The sequence below is a fragment of the Rhipicephalus sanguineus genome, chromosome 1 (genome assembly GCF_013339695.2).
Source record: "Rhipicephalus sanguineus isolate Rsan-2018 chromosome 1, BIME_Rsan_1.4, whole genome shotgun sequence".
In the NCBI taxonomy this organism is placed as follows: Eukaryota; Metazoa; Arthropoda; class Arachnida; order Ixodida; family Ixodidae; genus Rhipicephalus; species Rhipicephalus sanguineus.
Window position 1 is genome coordinate 94,126,267 of NC_051176.1, and position 17,142 is coordinate 94,143,408.

At 49.3% G+C, this 17,142-nt stretch overlaps 1 protein-coding gene across 1 annotated transcript in view; it reads right to left on the bottom strand.

The window, feature by feature from the left end:
- LOC119374063 (SH2 domain-containing protein 4A) overlaps window positions 1-10,154 on the bottom strand; it is a 64,486-nt gene extending 54,332 nt beyond the window's left edge. The window contains exon 1 of the mRNA XM_037644159.2: window positions 9,904-10,154. Coding sequence (XP_037500087.1) covers window positions 9,904-9,949 — 46 coding nt within the window. The 5' untranslated portion in view covers window positions 9,950-10,154. The remainder of the gene's footprint in view (window positions 1-9,903) is intronic.
- Window positions 10,155-17,142: the final 6,988 nt, after the last annotated feature.

The window sequence follows — 17,142 nt, forward strand, 5'->3', positions numbered from 1 at the left end:
AAATACTGTCATCTATGCTTTCGTTGGCTTAATTGTCTGTTTGATTCATTCGGTTGCGTCTGACAAAGAAACGAGCCCCTGGCGAAAAATTCCCTTCTTTCGTTCATGCAATTTGGAAGACTTTCTGCGTCCGTCGGTACCGCCGGACGTCTTCGTAAACATGAACCGCATCGACTTCCTCGCGTCGGCCATGCCCTTTCTTGTTGACGGGGGTTTTCCCGAGCACGAGCCCTCCCTAACCAGAAACGCGGCGGTGGCGTTAACAACGTCCAATCACGTGGAGAGAGAGAGAGAGAGTGACGCGAGAGCCATCTGGAACGCCGGCGACGACGACCTACCTGCAAGTCCACATCACAGTTCGAACCGTATAAACGTCCGAACAAGGATCCGACGGTCGTCGCTAGACGAGCCGACGACAAGAATGCTGTCAGGCAAGCTTCGGGGCACGCGAGAGCCAAGAAGAGACGGCCCCTGCTCCCTTCCCTTTGTCGCGTGCCCTCCTCCCGTCGTTTCTCGTAAGGATAGTACACAAACGGGTTGTTTTGTTTTTTTGTTGTTTTTCTTTGGTCCAGCTGGACATTGGTACGCACATTTCGCAACGTGGGCGACGAGTCACGTTCGGTGACGTGCTGCAATGACCCGAGCTCATTAGGCACAACCTACTGAAACCAACAGACAGTGAAGCCGAGGAACGCATAGAGGACGTTATCCGCAGCCTTTTAACTGTAGTGTAGTAGTTGTGATATAAATGTTAAAAAATTAAAGTGGACGAAAAGACAGCTCGTCACCGGTAGGAACCGAACCTACGACCTTCGGATAACGTACCCGATGCTGTTACCAAATGAACACGGCGGCGGTCGTTCTCCCGTCCACTTTATCGGGTGTTTCTGTGCATGTTTACCTGGGAGTGTTAGCCAGGTTCGGTCCCTACCGGCGGCAAGTTGTCCTTTCGTCCACTTTAATTTCTTTTCATTTATATCGCAAATACGACGCTGTAGTTAAAGCACTACAAGTAATGTCCCCTGTAGACCTTCCTTGACTTCATTGTAGGTCGTGTCTAACAAAGAAGACGAGCCCTGGATCCATTCCCCTTCTTTCGAGTTCATTAGGGACGTTCCAAGAAGAGGCACATTGTAAATTCGCCTTTCAAGCGCCCGGTAAACGAGGTTGAATTGAATAATTGCGTACGTCGCAACGCCTTGATGTCGCGACGCAACGGCAAAAAATATATCCTCATATCAGCTGGCAACGAGCCTGCTGTTCGCCGTATAATCTCCTCCGAATTGTGCTTTTCACTCCCTCGTGTTCGCCATCCCACCGAAAGGGATGGCCTTCATTAGCATCCAGAGCAGTGAGTCATTGGCGCCATGGCCAGAATGTTCCTGCCTCATCGGCAGTCGCACTTCCAAAGACCCAAGGGCGTTACGCGCGTGCTTGCTCTGTCTTAACTGTGCGCGAGTGGAGCAGAATCCCAATGAACTCTGTCCTGACGACGGCGGCTCAAGAGACCCACCGCGCCGTCCGACGGAGTCGAAACCGCCGAGTGTCCGAGACGGCGAAGTCAGCAGGGAGACGTACACCACGGCCTCGACCGTCGTCGCCACCCAGCGAAGAACAATGCCGCATAATTCAGGATTGCTGGCGCCCTTCGCAGAGCGCACTCGCTTTATCTCTCTCTCTACTTCTCCCCAGCGTCTTTCAGCAGGGTGCCCGTGGAAGGATGCCCTCCTCCTCCGTTCCTTTTGGCACTGCGTTTTCTCCGCTCCGGATTCGGCCGGGGTTTAGAGGTCAGGCCAAGCCTGTGCGTCGAGAGCCGCGTGAAAGTGGTATCGTGGCCCGAGCAGGGAGAGCGATGTGGCGGGGATAGCGGTGGTGTAGCGGGGCGAAATCTCGAAATAGAGGCCCGACAGAAACAAGCCAGAAAAGCGATAGAGAGCAAAAGAAGGTGCCACACCGCGGAGTCTCGCGTAAGATTCACACAGAAGAGAGAGAGAGGGGGGAGGCAAAGCATAGAAAGAAAAAAAAAAAGGAAGAAAGAAAGAGCGTGACCGGGAGTAAAAAGAAAAGCGGTTGTCTCGGGGTGTTCTCCCGCTCACCGCAGTGTTGTCTCGGAGGCTGAAGAAGAATGGCGCCGGAGGAGCCTGGCAGCCATCACGCTGCTAACCACGCGCCGCGGCGCAGCTGTCGTTGCGCAGGCACGCGACGTCGCCGTCGACTTTCCCATTGTTTCCCAAATCGTACCGACGGCACGTGCTTCGATAAATGTCGAGGACATACGCTAGGCTTCTTGATGATGGCTCGTGGGCTTGATGGCTCGTCGCGGCACGAATCATCCAGCTGTCGGCCATTGGGATATCGCCCACTGTATGGGAGGCCATTGTAGATGCAGCGCGGCCTCGTCACGGCTGACGAAACGACAATGTAGCAGTTGCTTCACGAACGATCGAAGCTTTCGAAAAGCGACGGCTTTGTTTCGCACTGCCTTAGTGGGCATTACGTGTAGCTTTCTGTTGGCGTATTCAGCAACATGTTGGACTTCGTACCGAAGAAAATATACGTATGCGCTAGAAAATTTAGGAAGGGATTTTGGTGTCTGGCAGTAGCTCCTCACCTCCTCTCCCGCTAAGTGCTTCCTTTTCATCTTCCTTCTTTCTAGTCATGCGAAAGGGCTTATGACTGCGAGAATTTGGCTTTAATTGTAATATATAAAAGACTGTTCTTTGTGACGGGAATTTAAAATATGGTGGCACACCTCTGTTACCAAGAGGTAGACAGTGGTTAGAACATGGTTACCGTGACCATTCTGAACACCTCACAGGGCCGCCACAACTCATAGCTTTCGACGGGACGCACGGTGTGTTTCAAGTTCAATTTCCAAGGAATATTAGTGAACTGGGGAGGCAGCACGGGCAAAAATACTGACTCAGCAGCTAAAAGAAGGCCGAGGGTCCATTACTTATCTTGTGGAATGCTCAAACGCACAACATTTGCAGCACGAAGCATATAAAAGGAATATAATAGAAAAATATATATCTAACAGTACTGCAGGAAATTCCTGCTAATTATTACACGCTATCAGACACGTCACGTTGAATGAAATAAGTCCCTTTTCGTCTCTGGGCACGTATGTACAGCCGGGTACAACTTTGGAAGTCAGCGGCATTTCCTTCTCAAAGGCGGACGCTCACAAGCCTGCACCAATGACCGCGCACTCTGTACTCAGTGACGTCATGAGCAGGACAACCGGTGCGTGTGTGTGTGTGTGTATGTGCGTGAAAAATGGCACTTACATGACATATTTCAAATGCCATTAAATGTGTAAAGGTTTGGTGAAGCAAAAGGCTTTGTGGGCTATGGTTTATATGGATTCGTTATAACGCATGACACAGCGCAATGAAACAGTGACACAAAGAAGTCCTTGTCAGCGTGCTGTCGTGTAACCATCCTAGTGTATACCTGTTTCTTTTACGGTACGTCACACGTTATAATGCGTGAAGCTCGTTTCTCATTTTCCAGGATGCATGAGGCGCCGCTGTGCCACATGCGTCGGGGGTTTGCGACACTTTCTATGATCGAAATAGAGCAGCTCTCTCAGGAAACACCGTGGAAATAACTGTAAAAAAAAAAGCAGGGAATAAAGGAACTCCAGTGTTTAAGAACCCGGTTCTGCAGTTCGCGCGCCTTCTTTTTCTACTTTTCTTTTTCAGCCATGTCGCCAGCCCTAACAGAGCATGTATGACAACATTTCGGACATCCTGCGTTGGCGCCAGTGCGAAAGGGGTGTTTTTTTTTTTTTGTCTTTTCCATTTCGGACGTTGCTTTTTGGGAAACATGGCTGACTGACTGTCAGTGTGCGCGCCGGGCGAGAAAAAGAGCGAGAGAACAAAATGGCACCACAAATTGCCGCTTCCGAAGAGAAAAGAGAGAGGCGAAAAATACTCGAGACGAAAAAAAAAAAAAGAAGAAACGAAGAGAATGGCGGATATAGAGACCCCGACGCGCAAAACAATGAAGCTAGGCGCATCAACGCGAATGAAGAAAGACGAAGACGCATGAGAGATGTCCGGTTGCGAAAGGCTTTCGAGCGCCACGAACCGCTGGCAGCGAATGACCGAGAAAAATAAGAAAAGTGCGAATACGAGGCGCCCAGACAAGCTAGGGAGGAAAGCGGAGACGACAGGAGGGCAGTTAACCTCACTAGGCGTTGGCCGGATATAAACAGCAGCAAGAGTGCACAGGTGACGAGCGCCGTTGTTCTTTCACAAACCGACTGTTAACGAAAAAACCCGAGCGGTGGATGGGAGCCAAGGGCTCGCTTTGCCGCGCGGTCTGCTTGCCGTGAAGCAGCTTCAGCTGAGCCGAAAGTAAGTTGCCTTAGGACCGGGGCCAGGAGACCCGGTGCTGCGATAAAAGAACGTTCACTGAGGTCTGTCCCTTTCGCCATGTAGCCGAATCTTGAGGTTCATATACGTATATATAGCCGATCCCGAGTGCTATACTGCGATGCAACCCTGCTCCAGGTGTTGTTCGGTGATGGCGTCACATACGCTGTTGTTGAGGCTGGGCATGACACCGCAGTCGCACAGCAGAGAAAGAAATAAAGAAGTCACAGCTTCGCTGCAAGAGCCAAGCAATGAATCTGATATAACTTAAACTGGAATGTGATACGAAGTAAGGCTATAGCAGCTAACTCCTCTAGCATCCGACCTGACGTGACTAAACGAAACGCTGGCGCAAGGAAACACGATCGCTGCAGCAAGCGAAGCGACCTTCGTATCGCTTCAAGAGAGCGGTAATAACGCAGCGCCTTACAGCAGCTACAAAGGTATGTGTCGTCTGCTGATCTCTGGCAAGATAAGGCGCGCTCGACCGGACCCGGCAGCTTAAAGATGCCCTGCAGTACTTTTCCAAGTAACCATAGCATGACCTCATAAAAGAAGTTTATTGACAATGTAATGTTATAAATAGCATACACTGCAGTGGCGTAAGCAGAAATAAATTTTTTTCGGCGGGTGGGGGTGGGGGGGAGGGCGCGCCCTTGATCCGACGTGGGGTCCGGGCAGGTAAGTGTGGTCGAGTGTCATTTTGTGCTGTGTGTACCATGGCAGAAAAAAAATTCGGGGGGCACGGGCCCGGTGTGCCCCCCCCCCCCGCCCCCCGGCTACGGCACTGATACACTGACACCACTACCGCTTCTGCTAGGCGCAAGCTGTGTACATGCGTGGCGACGCAGCATGGCACACGCACTAGCAGTATGACGCAGATGCATGTGTCGGTCTGGAGCAACAGGAGCAGATTAGAGAGATCACCGCAAAAACATTCAAACGTCCATTGTTTTCATCGCCCATACGACCTGTGGTGCACAGAGACAATGACTGTCACCAGACTGTCACGTTACAAGTGACGCACGGCGAGCACGTGTGTATCGCACACGCATTTCGCGCGACAAACCAGGAGGCGATGGACAAGCTTGCCGCAGCGCATATTTTTGGGCAAGAGATTTTACCGACAGGTTGTTAACAAATTAACACAAGAAACACATTATCTCAAACTGTGGCCGCAAATTTTTCTAAACAAGGGGCAAGGGGGGGGGGGAAGATCCGACACCCCTTTATCACTGTTCGTGCCTGTGTTTATAGTATGTGCGTGCCTATACATACACATTCAAAAAAGTCACAGTCTCGCCGCAAGGGCGAAGCAATGAATGCGATAGCAAGAAATCGAAGTGTCACACGGAGAACCAGAAGCAGCTCGATACTTGCAGCGCGCCGCTGAAGCACAAAGAAGGACGCCCTAAAAGAAAGCACAGGCATGCACAGGGTAAGCGTGAACTAACAACTGTCACAGTTGTTACGTCTACGTGCTTGAGCAACGCGCTGCAAGTGTCGACAATGGAGAATCAGACGCTCTTACATATTTCTTTTTCTTTTAAACTGCGGCGCGTGGAGTACCCCCCTGCGTCTCCAGCCACACGGGGCGTCTGATGCAAGGTGTGCCCGGTGTTCTTCGTTTTCTTTTTCCTTCCACATCACGAGTGGGTACAGAAAAGGACCACTTCGTCGTGCGCGTCTCAAGGGCAGTTTTCAAATTGAAAGAAAATTAGGAGCATTGCGTGATAGAAAACACGTTCACTCTCCTCCGAGATTTACTTACCACCAGCGGTACATGGTGTATATAAATAGCTCGCCGTTATTTCGCCGGCGCATACATGGCGTGTGGTTGAGCTGCCTAACGCAGGGCTCTGTGGAGCGAGGGGTTGCGTGTTCGAATCCGCGGTCGGGTACTTCAGAATTTTTTCTTCTGCTTTATTTTTCTTTGTGCCTTTTACCTATTACATATATATATATATATATATATATATATATATATATATATATATATATATATATATATATATATATATATATATCCGGGGCATGACGGCGACGGCAAAAATCAGCCAAGAGTGTCCATATAATTGCTATCGCAAAAAACTATAAAACCTCGCCACTCTTAAAGGACCCCTGACACCGAATTTGGAAACTCGAGATGCTTGTGTTGTTTGATAGTCCTGCATGCGGGGGCACTTCTGACCGATTATGAGTGACGAGCGTTGCCTTTAAGATATTTTAATTTGGTTTTAAAGTAAGCCTGAGTGCTCATCTGAATTTTGAACTCCTATCAACATAGCCACTAGTATGACGTAGACGTAGGCCCCTTGTGACGTTGCAGAGGGAAAGCAAGTGTTGTCGACGTCACAGACAGAAATATGCGCGGTGCATGCACTGTGGTTTATTGCGAAGCATGTTTGCTCTCCCACCTTCTCCTTCTTCGGTACGTGTCGGCAGGCAGCGTGAGCTCTCCGTGTGTGTGTTCTCCAACTGGCAGTTCAACAAGCGCGTGGCTGACGTCACCAATACTGAGCGCATGTCATCACGCGTGCCCCGAGGCGCCACCGCCGCGGCGCGGCGCTAGTTTCTTATCCTCTTTCGGCGCGCGTTTTGAACCTACACTAAAAATGACCATAATTCACGCTGCTAGGATTATTTAGACATCACGTTGGAGGATTTACGGTGTCATTCCGTGATTACAAGACATAGACCTGCTTATTACAACATAAATGTCACAAACAAGAAATCGGCTGTCAGGGGCCCTTTAACATTGTTTCTAGGACAGATCCATCTAATATGCCCGTGTATATACGTGCATGGCCGCTGGATAGAAAGGCACTCTCCACCTTCACTCTATCTATAGTGATGGTAAAACGCAACCAAGGTGCAAATGTGAGCCGAAATAGATAGATAGATAGATAGATAGATAGATAGATAGATAGATAGATAGATAGATAGATAGATAGATAGATAGATAGATAGATAGATAGATAGATAGATCTTTTGTTTCGGGGTAGTGACAATTTTCACTTTAGCACAAAGACAAGCCTTCCTTAGCTTATACCTCACGAATGCCGTGACAAACACCCACTTGGCGACATACCCCTGCTTATCTATCTCTGCATTCTTGATATTTGTCTCCCGTGACGGCTTCTGTAAATCTAAACGCAACTTAAGTCTCCGTTCTCTTCTTATCTAGCCGGGTACGAAACGAATTGGACATAAATATGTGCGTTCTTTTTTTTTTTTTTACGTTACCATTACAAGAGTCAAATGCCACCTATATTGCCAAACCTCGCGAACCGGAGCTCTCGGTCGAGCAACCTGGAAGCAAGAGAGTTTCTGCGATGGACACGATGTTTTCAAACTGCTCATATCTGCGGTAACGAGCATACGTCGACGGGAATGCACTTGAAGCGCGTAATAAGACTACTTGCCTCGCGGCTTCGCAAATTGCTCGCCGCCTACGACGCGCTTACACATGTGCACCTCGAGTTTGGGCGTGTGGGTTGTTTAATTGTCATCCATGTTGCCGCACGCCCTTGTGAAAATGTCTCATACACACTTGGCGACGTCCTTGGAGGTGCACCCACGAGCACGATGCCGTATCCACTCGCCTATACAGCACTCCGGACAGAGGCAGATGCGACAGGCCCTACGCGACTCTCACGTTTCATGGCTATCATCGAGGTTGCGCAAGCAGTGAAGCTGGCCACGCCTTCGTTTTTTTTTTTCGTTTACTTCATCTCACATACAGTCGACCGTACGCAACTGCAACGCTAGATCTGCTCCGATCTTTCGTCTCAAAACAATGACATAGGGCGCATGGTTAACCACGATGTTCCAAACAGTCGGCGACGCAAAATAAAAGTTATGGTTGTGTGTTATAACCAACAACCCGTGGCGAAGTAACATTCAAACTGGTCTCTTCGAAACAAAGCATATCACTCATCTTTAACGCCCGACTAACCCTCGAATAAATTTGTGCATTGTGGTATGTGGGTTTACGCTGCACCGATCACACCATTTTTAATAGCCGCTAAATACAAAACGGAGAAGTTATTCAAATCTACAGCAACAAAAACAATCGTACGAAGCTCCTTTCTTGTTTGTCATGTAGTAATGAACCTTTTTTATTTAGATAATTATATATAAATTAATAAATAAAAGAAACATAGGAAAAAGGCACTTTACTGTTGACCGCAGCGTACATATCTATATGGTGAACTGCTGACACATGAACGGCGGTCAGCAATAGGGATTAACTGTAATGGAGAGAGAGAGAGAGAGATTAGAAGTGGACTATATATAGTTTGCCGCTACGCAAATCATTTATTCTCTTCTTTTGTTTTTATGCCAAATGATACATTCTTAACAGATCAACTGATTCTTCAGAATATATGACTAATCGTTGAGCGTCATTTATAATGCTCAGTCACTTTTTATAGTGACTTTTCCGACAGCGATTTAATATGCCAGATGACGGGCAACGCGACCTACACAATCGCTGCGGTGACTTCGCAAGATTCACGACATGTGTTACACCGTTTACCCACATTGTGTCATCAATACATATCTGTTGATGGTCGTACGCATGACGAATGCCATTTATTTCTTGCTGAATAAAGCGAGTGAAATATAGAAGAAAAAGGCGCGCTGTAAACCAAACAGGCAATTTTCTGTAGGGCCGGTAACAATTAAGCGAATGGCGAACGGTATGAAGGAAAACTGGAGGCGCCCCAGTGGGTGCGTTAAAGAGAGATTACGCTTGTCACCCGCAGTGTCGAGGTGAGAGAACTTATACGACATTGGCCCGCCAGGCAGGCGGCTGGCAAGCAGTCATACGCATCCTTTGGACAACGTTCAACGCACCTGTTGCCCGGTCGTCACTCCATACGTCACTGCTCGCTTGGACGCCCGCCTATGCCACAGTCTCGCGCACATGTCCACGCAAATAACTCGAGAGGAAGCTCATACCTGTAAGGAGCACCGCACTTATGCATTCTAGCAAACTAAGAGGCTGTATGCAGCTCTGACCAACGTATACCGCACCGAGTAAACAGCGCATAAGCTAAACACTCGTATCCGTTTTCTGTCTGCAAATGTAATGCCAAATACTTCCTGTTTTAACGGGATGCTCAAGCTAACGTGGGGAATTCTGACACGCGTTTAACAAAATCGATTGCACAAACTTTAGAAAAAGAGTTAAGACGCTCCGTCCTGTATACGTGCTGCCCGCGAAGTTCGCCGACACGTCTTGGTGCAGATACCACAAAGCATTTTTCAGGAGCGCGGTCACTGTCATTTCCTCAGGAGACGGCGCATGTCAAACAGTCACAATGACATGGGTCTGCATTCAGCACGGCATTCAATATCAGCTGCTTGCGTAGAAGGCGATCCACCAATGTCCCGTGCGAGATGGGGGAGGGCGGTATCGTTGTGACCCCGCCGTCCCCTTTTCTTCGTCACATCTTATATTATACATAGTGGTACATAGTGGACCCTGAATGCGGGACGTAGACGGGGTACCCACCTTTCTTCCGCGTCATCGGCTTGCCGAAGTGCGTGATCACGATCATGTCGATGCCGCCGGACACTGTAACCACTCCCAAGCCGCGCGTGGCCCCGTAACACGCAAGGATACCACGCCTGTCACGTGCCCCACGAGAATTGCACGTTTGGACGAGCTCTAGACTCCTTCAAGGAAATATGCAAGGGCACAGTGTGAGAGAGGTTCTCCAGGTCAAGGATCTTCGACGGTCCTCCTGTGTGCGTCGCCGAAGGGTCGAGGACGACTACGGGTTGGGTCGATGCCGAAACGCCGTGGCTTGGCAATAGGGCACAGAGAGTCTTGCCGGTTCCCGACGGGTAAACCTCGTGGAAAAATCAGTACCGACAGAGTTCTTTCGATCTCGGTGACGACAGACCAAAGCTCCAGACGATAAACGAAAGTCTACACAAAGTGCAAGTCCTTGTGAGTTTTCCGGTTGGCAGGAATAGTAATTTAGCTCTGCCTGGGATTGGACGACATTGGTGACCGTTTCTTCTTCGAGCAGAGGCAGCGAAGTAAACAAGGGGACAACGCACGTAACACTGCGCACGGTCGTCCCTGCTAGAAGGGAGATGGACTTGAGCGACGAAGTATTCTGCTGCACGTCCGGCAAGCACGAAAAAGCACCACACACGTTCGAGGATCAACAGCAAGTACCTTTGCCAAAAGGCCAGCTACGCCCGGCAGCGCGCTTTCTTCTCTGGCAAAACAGAAGTATATTTTTTTGTTCGCGTGGCGATCGCGTGGGCTCAAGCACGCACGGAGACACAGACCGCGACCCGCCCGCGCAAACCCGACCACGCTCTTTTGCGGCCAAGGCGAAGAGCGAGATCCCGGTTGGGTGTCAGGAGCCAGCGGGCCGCCAGTGGGCGCTGCTGCGGACCCTTTCTTTCTTTCTTTCTTTCTTTCTTTCTTTCTTTCTTTCTTTCTTTCTTTCTTTCTTTCTTTCTTTCTTTCTTTCTTTCTTTCTAGTTCCCTCTCAGGTGCGGCCTCCATTTCGATGCCCACGTTGGTGCGCGCCGGCCTCGGCTACGCACAAACGCACGCACAACGAACGAGCACCGTGCCAAGGAACCCCGGGTCGTGCCAGTTTCGCCTAGGGTCTCGCAGCGCCTGATGCGCTGAGGGTCGCTTCTCGCGGGTTAAAGGAAGGAAAGACCGTTGCCTGCTCTGGGCTCTCGCCCTCTTCTAAACGCGGGCGCGAACACGAAACGAGCGCGAGAACTCGTGGCAGCAGTGTTGGAGCCGGGGCAAGAGACGCGTTCAGGGACCCGTCTGGTTCGTTTGTGCCATCGCTGGTAATAATTTTGTCTTCACTCTGTCGCGTACAAGCGATATACGATGTCTTCCCTTCTCCTTCTTGTTGTTTGTTTTCTTTCTTCAGGGAACTAATTGCCCTCTTTCATTTTTTTTTTTTCGACTAGCGGGTTTGCCACTAAGTGGGTGAAATCATGTATATGAGAGGCGCTCCTGTCACGCCACATAATTCCGGTACTTGTCTGTGCTCTACTTGTCTACACCGCCAGCTCTACGAGCACAGCTAATCGATCAACGCTCAGTGACGTTGCATGGTTTCCCCGAGGAAGGAACGAACGAACGAAAAAAAGAAAAAAACAGAAAGACGGGCAGCAGAGAGTTTAACGATAAAAATGTCTGGTTGGCTACCCTATGTGCTGGAGAATGGGGAAAGGGGAATAGAAAGAGGAGGGAAGGAACGAACGACTCCGGTTACTCAACGTATACAGTTAGCAGAGCTGGGGCTTTAGACATCGGTATAGCACTGCTATGGGCGCTGAGAAGTGGACAAGTGGGGAGTAGCTTCGAGCATGGGTGCGCTCCTTCAACTCTCCTATGCTAAACAAATTGACAAAGAGGTGCTTATTAAACACACACACACACACACACGCACACACACACACACGCACACACACACGCACCTAACTGCAAGCATTGCACACATCATGCAGCTACCGAAGCATCAGCTACCGTTAGTTCCAATTTGACCTTCAATGCTCACGTCATCGATCGAGCCTGCAGAAGATAATCTGTCAGCCGGATACATCATGTTTTTCGCGAAAGACTGTGTGGAGCATCCTGTGTAGCTGGCAGTTGCGAACGTCTCATCGAATGCGATTAGACAAGACGGGCCACGAGCGGTGACCGCGGGGAAAGAAAGAAATTGAGTGCTTGAACACTGATAACGACGAAAAAAAAAGCCATGCTTACACTAAACATGAGTGAAGGAAACTATCTCCACAACGCCTCACCGCTTAATGTCTCCACGCGGTGAGACGATGTACGCAGATATCAGAGCTGCTACATCTAATCAACGGTACAAGTTATGGTTTTCGAATGGAGGAATTTCCCATTTGAATCTAATATTAATATTCGAGATAAGCCACCTGCGAATATTGAATCGAATATTTAATAATTCTTCATTTTCAAATAATATGAAAACATAAAGCTGACGAGGAGCCCGGTCTGTAAAGGGGTATTCAGACGGGGGAGGAATGCTCGGGGGAGACGGGGGGGTTGCGGATCACGTGACCACCACGTCACGGATTAGCGAGTGGGCGTGACCCCCCCGCGCCTCCTCGGAGGAGACGGGGACGTTTTCCCCGAAAGGACAAACAATCCCCCGGCGGTGGGGGATGTGGCGGAATTTCTGGCTCTTGTTTGGCCACATTGTTGCACTTGCTCCTGCGGAGAGCGGCAGTGGGTGTCCAGTCTGCAGTTGGGGTCATCTGTAGCTGGGGTCATCGTCGTCAGCAGCTGGTGAAACGGGCGGTACAAGCCACAGGAGTAGTCTGGTAACACTGGTCTCCCCCTCCGTTCGCCCCGTCCGTGTGAGTGGGGGGCATTTGTGGCGACTTCTCCTCGCGAGTTGACGTCACTAGGCTCCGCCTTTACCCCCCGAGCATTTCTCCCCCGTCTGAATACGCCTTAAGGAGCTTAATTATTTGCATGATACACGCATGCTTAAAGGGACACTAAAGGCAAATAACAATTTATGTCAGAGTGAAAGCTCAATGTATGACAACTTCTAAAACGGCAATATCATCAACAGCAGTGCCCTACTTACCGAGAAATTAAGCTAAATGTATCACTTGATGAGCGCCACGGGTGGAACATTTTCGAAGTGATCCCGATGACGTATGAGAGTCTGCCTACAATAAATCACTAGTAATCAAACTAGCAGCAATAAAAAAGAACCTTCCGTTCATCAAAAGACGTAATAAAATGCTGTTTGTTCGTTTCCGTTTGATTCATGGAAAAAAGAACCTGTGTGGCGTTGCCATGGCCGAACGGCGCTTCGCCCGGCGCCCTGCTTCGCTCACGCGGTCGCGTCTCAGTGGTATAGTTTCGGGATCGCGTACTGCCACGTGTGTTTTGCGAGCTCGTGGAAGTCGCTCTGACAGAAAGTTCGACAAAATGCCGCATGCAGCGACGCCGGCACTACGAGCCCTCAGCAGCATACCGCGTTCATCGGGGCTCAAGTCGCTGAATTGGAGCCCAGCGTCGCGAGCCAATGTCTCGTTGTCAAGTTCTCCGTCCACATCCATTGCGGCGATTGCGGCAATCTTCGATGGCTTCTATGGCCGTTGTTGCTGCTGTGGGTCCCGCTACTTTCGTCTCTGCTTTCGCTCTGCTGCTACTAGTGTCGGCGGCCGCGCAGTAAAGGCGGGCAACGTTGGGCACGGCAGCAGTGACGTATTAAAGTCTGATTTCAGGCGGGTGATTTGAAGTGCGCTAACGCGATGCGGACCACTAAAACGTGATTTTATTTCAAAATAAGCACTTCCTTGTCATAAAAGTAGCACTACGAGGTTTCTTGACCGCTATTTCAACAATCAACGTCGACTTAATATTTGCCTTTAGTGTCCCTTTAACGTCGTTCGCAAGTCGATATCCAGTCAAGTAAGGAGCTTACAGATGAGAAACTGCCGTATATCTGTTTTTTGAATTTTGATAATTTTGACAATTAGGTGCTGTAATGAGATACAATAGGATTGAAAGTCATCGGTCCACATGTACATATTCTTGTGTTCCCCGAAGAACAAGTGATACCAAAACACCGCAAATGCTCTAAGTAGACGCATCAGGACTGGCTGACAAGAGACGCATGTAATCGGACGAAAACAAAACTTTACGAAATATTCGAAACGGGCGGCGCAAAAATAAGGACAAAGGAAATCTACACACCACAGAGCGCCTTTCCTTTGTCCTTGTTTTTGCGCCGCCCGTTTCGAAGATGCATAAGCAATTCCAACTTGCCCAGACATCAATTATTCTGCTTTACGAAATAGTTTCTCATTCGATTTTCATTGTTCTGCTTCGGAGGACACCTGTTACGTAATAAAGTGCCCTCTACACGGAAACGGCACGTCCGTCCGTATCTATCTATCTATCTATCTATCTATCTATCTATCTATCTATCTATCTATCTATCTATCTATCTATCTATCTATCTATCTATCTATCTATCTATCTATCTATCTATCTATCTATCTATCTATCTATCTATCTATCTATCTATCTATCTATCTATCTATCTATCTATCTATCTATCTATCTATACTCAGAAGTGAAGGGTCAGCTGAACGTTGCACACACGAGCCCATAAGCTGCATCGAAGCTACTCGTTTACGTCATTAATCTCCCTCAGGGGCGAATGAACCCACGGAGCCAGCGAGCGCCGGTTATGCGACAAGATCGAGCGAGCCATGCATGTCAGTACTCACTCATCCGCGAACGCTGTACTTCTCGTAACGAAAAGACAGCCGAGTAGCTGCGTGCAAATAGGCGGAGGTGCGTAAGGGAGGAAGCAGCTTCCTAAATGATGGGCAGCGCTCCGTGTCGGAGAGGTATTGATGAACTTGCTAGGCGTCTTGAAAACAGGTTCCGAGCCGCTTTCAAACACACACCGCCGCTCGCCGAGTGCTCTCTGCAAACGGATCCTTTGTCGACGCGAAAGACGCAGGCCTCCACCACGCGTTACCGTACACTGTATACTGAACCGCACGAGTTGTTTAAACTGCAGCTCGCAGATTCATCCGACGGTCGAGCACCCCCCTGACGCAGTCAAGCAGCAAACGTTTGCTTCGTCGGAACGCGAGCGAGCGCGATAAGGACTTCCTTAATAGGACTGGGAGGCCCTTGAGCTCGTCCCCTCTGTCCACATACATCGCGGATTGCGGTATGCGCAAGCGACACATACGTCACAGCGGGCATATTAAGGCGAAAGCCTTACGTGACTCATGAATCAAGGAACCCGGTGAAGTAGCCTCGATGCATGTGTGCCGTTGCTTGCTGTAATGTCGATTGTCCATTATCGTATTTGCTCCATTAAGGGCCGTTGATTTAATGATCAAAAAGCTTTAGCGGGAGTGAATGAATATGAGCCACGCGCATTACGAACTGAACGAATACATTTTAAAATATTTTATTTCGTGTAAATAATTAGAAGTAAGGTTGCGCGACGCATTTGCCCTTACGTCGTTTGTCACATCATTAAGGTTGTATAGATGAGGGAGTTGCCCGTCGCGCTCTTAGCTCGGTTTCTGTGTTAATCAATGGAGTCTACTTGAAACCCCTCCACACACGCCTCCCCCAAACCGCCCCTTTCCGCACTCTGCCTGTAAGAACGGAAAGAATCCGGAACCACCATTCCGATCCCAGAACGGAACCTAAGCGCAGCTGTGTAGTCCGTTTCTAAACTTAACAGACGGTATTCTCCGTTTCTTTTCTGTTGCCTTCTTTTATCTAGTAAGTGATAGATTGCGACCTGTCACTCAGATGTGTTTACGAACTCGTTCTTTATAAACCGTCCCCGGAGAAGATGGGCGGAATGCAAAAGAACAGAACAGAACATTCTTCTTCTGTGCTCAGTTCTTATTGGATCGTTTTTCTCTCTCTCTTTTCTTTATTTCGCCGTGGTTTCTTTTCTGCACTCGTAGTTCAGGAAAAAAAGGCGTGTTTGTTGTTCTTCGCCGCCCACACTGCGCGGCTAGATCCCGGAGGTTGCGTAACCATGGCTGTCGATGCCGCGCGCCTATATATGTTAACGCGAGGTCTTGCATGTACGTATATAGTTGGCTGGGGCCGCGCCTACGCAAGACGCCGCCAGCGCTGTAGTACGTTGTTGGCTAAAACAGAGAACGCCATATTTAGTGTATATGTGCTATACACAGTGTATACATACACGATTTCACGGCGGACGTGGCTATATGGTGCGCAGACACCGTGCCGCGAAGCTAAATAAGACGTACTGCTGACAGGGAATGCTTAGCGGCTCGTCCTCTGACGTGCCGACTGTTTGGAGAAGTGATTCACGCTCTCTTTTCGGCGTGCGCATGCGCGGCCGCAACAACGTGCGGCATTCTCACGCGTGCTTGCATGTATATACTGCGCGTTCGCGCATACTTCCGGCTCTGCCCATCCCGTTTTCAGTGCCCTCACTTTTTTTTTTTGGCGCTTTTCTCGGTATTTTGTTGCATTTTTTTCTCGATGCATTTCCCGCGTCCTTGAAAGCAACGTGTACCGCAACCGCGGACGAGACGTCGCTGAACAAATAATGCGATTGCCCCGGAAACTAAGGAATTTGCGCTTATATGGCGCGCGGGCACACACACACACACACACACACACACACACACACACACACACACACACACACACACACACACACACACACACACACACACACACACACACACACACACACACACAAAAACAGTTGTTTGTTTGATATCCTTTTGTTCTTTACCGTCTTTCAGTGGCCTGTTTTCAGAATATACGTGGAGTGAAGGTGCGAAACCATGCGAAGTATTTTGTGGACACCGATTAAACTCACAGCAAGTATTTATGCATCACACGCAGAAATTTAAGTTTCCTATACCCACGGCGTGAAAACGAAAGACGTTCGTATATAGATTGGCGGCGGGGATGTGTTAAGGCGTGCTTGCTTTTTGCTTGCAGCTCATGCCAGAGTTAAGCATTTATACACATGCATAGCGTATAAGCAGATGTCCCCGCAGTGGGGGAGCTCACGTATAGTATGTAAGAAGAAATGGCCGGCGCATCCGCGTCTGTGCAGCCGGAGTCTATGCGTGCGCTGTTTCATAACGGGGCGCAGATGGGTCTCGTTAGGTTTGACTATCGGGCGTCACCATCTGCTGGCATCGCGTCGCGTCGCGTCGTCGCCGCATGCGGCAGCGCACA